This window comes from Phragmites australis, chromosome 8 (genome assembly GCF_958298935.1).
Source record: "Phragmites australis chromosome 8, lpPhrAust1.1, whole genome shotgun sequence".
In the NCBI taxonomy this organism is placed as follows: Eukaryota; Viridiplantae; Streptophyta; class Magnoliopsida; order Poales; family Poaceae; genus Phragmites; species Phragmites australis.
The window spans coordinates 9,860,350-9,862,720 of record NC_084928.1 but is presented as its reverse complement, the minus strand read 5'-3'; the positions used below and the strand labels follow the sequence as shown (position 1 = coordinate 9,862,720).

General features: G+C 52.6%; 1 protein-coding gene across 1 annotated transcript; it reads right to left on the bottom strand.

Annotated features, from left to right (window-relative positions):
• Positions 1–412: 412 nt before the first annotated feature.
• On the bottom strand, positions 413–2,134 carry LOC133925833 (xyloglucan O-acetyltransferase 2-like). The gene is made up of 2 exons (XM_062371583.1): positions 1,821–2,134; positions 413–1,681 (listed from the first exon to the last, which is right to left on the bottom strand). Exons 1-2 carry the CDS (start codon positions 2,036–2,038, stop codon positions 607–609), a joined length of 1,293 nt encoding a protein of 430 aa, XP_062227567.1. The 5' UTR covers positions 2,039–2,134; the 3' UTR covers positions 413–606.
• Positions 2,135–2,371: the final 237 nt, after the last annotated feature.

The window sequence follows — 2,371 nt, the reverse complement described above, 5'->3', positions numbered from 1 at the left end:
CACTCTGCAAAGATCAGAGTATTAAAGTGCTTATTTTACTCAAATCTACGACCAAATTAATTGCTGGTTCAACGATGTGATGCATGGAGATCTATGCCAACAGAATATGTATCCAGAAAGCTGAGATCCATCCGATGCGACTGACCCTTGCATCTAGTTTATCTAGAATCTCAACTTGTCAGCCTCGAAGTCATTAATTGCGTCAACTCATTGGAGCCACTCTCGAGAAAGTTGCTCCAAGTACAATCACATGAAAAAAAAGTTAATGATAACTTGAAGCCGCACATCTAAACCGGGCGGTCCAGATGGATCCGGCATTAACATGAAATTTCTACCGGCTCTGTGAATACATGGCTTATTAAAACAGTTAATTTGTATTAACATTTACGTTAAAAAGATAGATAAAAAAATTATAAGGTAGGTAAAAAAATAAGTCTTAAATAAAAGAAATAAAAAGCTAAAATAAACTACACTTCATAAGAACATGCGGAGTTGTATTTTTTAAGGCTGCATCCACGACCACGACCTGCAAGGCAAAGCGTGCCACAAGAACCGACGCTCTACGAGTCGTGCAGCATGCCACACCGAGGCACGCACTCACTGATTTCACCGTCTCTTCCTCAGGAGCTGCAGAAGTATCTCGTTGAAGGTGTCGACCGGCCCGGGCAGGCAGAAGTGGAGGCAGTCGGACAGCATCTTGTCCTGCACGCCGTGCGCGAAAGGGTCACGGTTCATGTACACGCCGGGGTGCCCGTCAGGCCGCATGGCCGCCAGCTTCGTCACGTCCAGCACCTCGATCCTCACCGCGCCGCCGTCACCATTCGCCGCCTTCGCGGCCCTCGCCTCATCGTGAACGATGCCCCTCACCTCCTTAAAGATCCATGGCATCTCCTTCTCCCCCTCCTTGTACGGCTCCATTTTCGTGCACGCCGTGGGGCTGTCCACCCGGTTGCCTTCGAAGTGAGCTGGTGAGAAGGTGACTAGCACCACGGTTCGTGGCTGGGCGCCGGAGCTCACCCGCTTCACCGCCGTCCGGTACACCGTCCGGAGCGGCCACGCGTAGCCGACACCAGTGTGGTTGAGCTCCGGGGCGTTATGGGCGCCGATCACCTCGCTGCCGTTGTAGTAGACGGCCCCGTTTAACAGCCAGTGACCGGCGGCGAGCACCACCACGTCAATCGTGTCGGCGTCGGCCCCCCACCGGTCGCCGGGCTCGTCAAGGTGCACATAGTTGTAGCGGATGCTGTCGTTCACCGGCTTTCCCGTGGCCCTGACGAGGAACGGGCTCCAGTAAAAGGATAGCGTCACGTCGTGCGTCGGGAACGCCAAGCGCCAGAAGTTGTTCTGGTGCGGGTAGGGGTCCCGGTACACGAGGCGGTACGGGAACGCGGCGCTGAGGAGGCAGGCGAGGGACTGGGCCTGGTTCCGCGCCATCGAGTCGCCGATCAAGGCCACATGCTTGCCGCGCACAGCCGAGAGGAACGCCCTGGCGTCGAACGCCGGCAGGGGGCACCCCTCCGGCTGCCACCGCCAGTCGAGGTAGCCCGTATCGGGCCGCCCGTTGCGAATGCAGTCATGGCTCTCCTTCACGTTGCACTCCGTGGCGTTGTACCGCCGCGCGTGGCCCGGCGCCCACACCCACTTCCCCTCCGAATAGTTGCAGCTCTTCCCTCCTTCCGGCCTGCACGAACAAACCGCACAGCATATGCAGCCAAGGCATAAGACCTCCGAATAGTTTGCATGCAAATAAAACGATAAATATAATGAAGATTCTACTCAAGTGACCATGAAGGTTTTAACTTTTAACATTTTTCACGTACACTGAAGCGACGAAGGAGTAAGTATTGTTGATGTACTGGAGCAGATGAGAGAACACCGCCTGTTGAGTGCTGGCGGGAGAGCAGCAGAGGAGGTGGAAGAGAGCCAAGGAGAGGAAGCCGCAGGCAAGCCAAGTGCAGACGGGCTTGGACAAGAAATAGCCAGGATTGGTGCTCGACGGCTTCTTGCCACTGGGATCCGGTGGCTGGTACGCTCCCATCGATCTCTAGGTAGCCACTGCGCTAAGCTAACCAGCATAGTGATGGCTGCATAAATTGGTAATGGTTGTATTGGGTAGTTCGATGTACATATAGAAGATGAGTTATCATTGGGAAGAGGTTAGGACCATCTGTCCCATGTATTATATATGGATCACCTAAGTGTCGTGTCCATTTTTTTTTACACAATGTCGGGTCCAGTTAAATAAGATCAAGTGGTGATTCGTTGGTGAGGGATTTGTATTGTTGTAATATTCACCTTACCCACACTAACCAAACAAGAATTTTAAAAAATAATATACAGAAAATATAAGACGTATAGTCCATTATCGCTC

Excerpts from the sequence above, each read along its gene's own strand:
- LOC133925833 (XM_062371583.1), bottom strand. The coding sequence starts at position 2,038 with ATGGGAGCGTACCAGCCACCGGATCCCAGTGGCAAGAAGCCGTCGAGC. Across the intron at positions 1,682-1,820 it reads TACTCCTTCGTCGCTTCAGT|GCCGGAAGGAGGGAAGAGCT; the intron begins GTACGTGAAAAA and ends TTGTTCGTGCAG.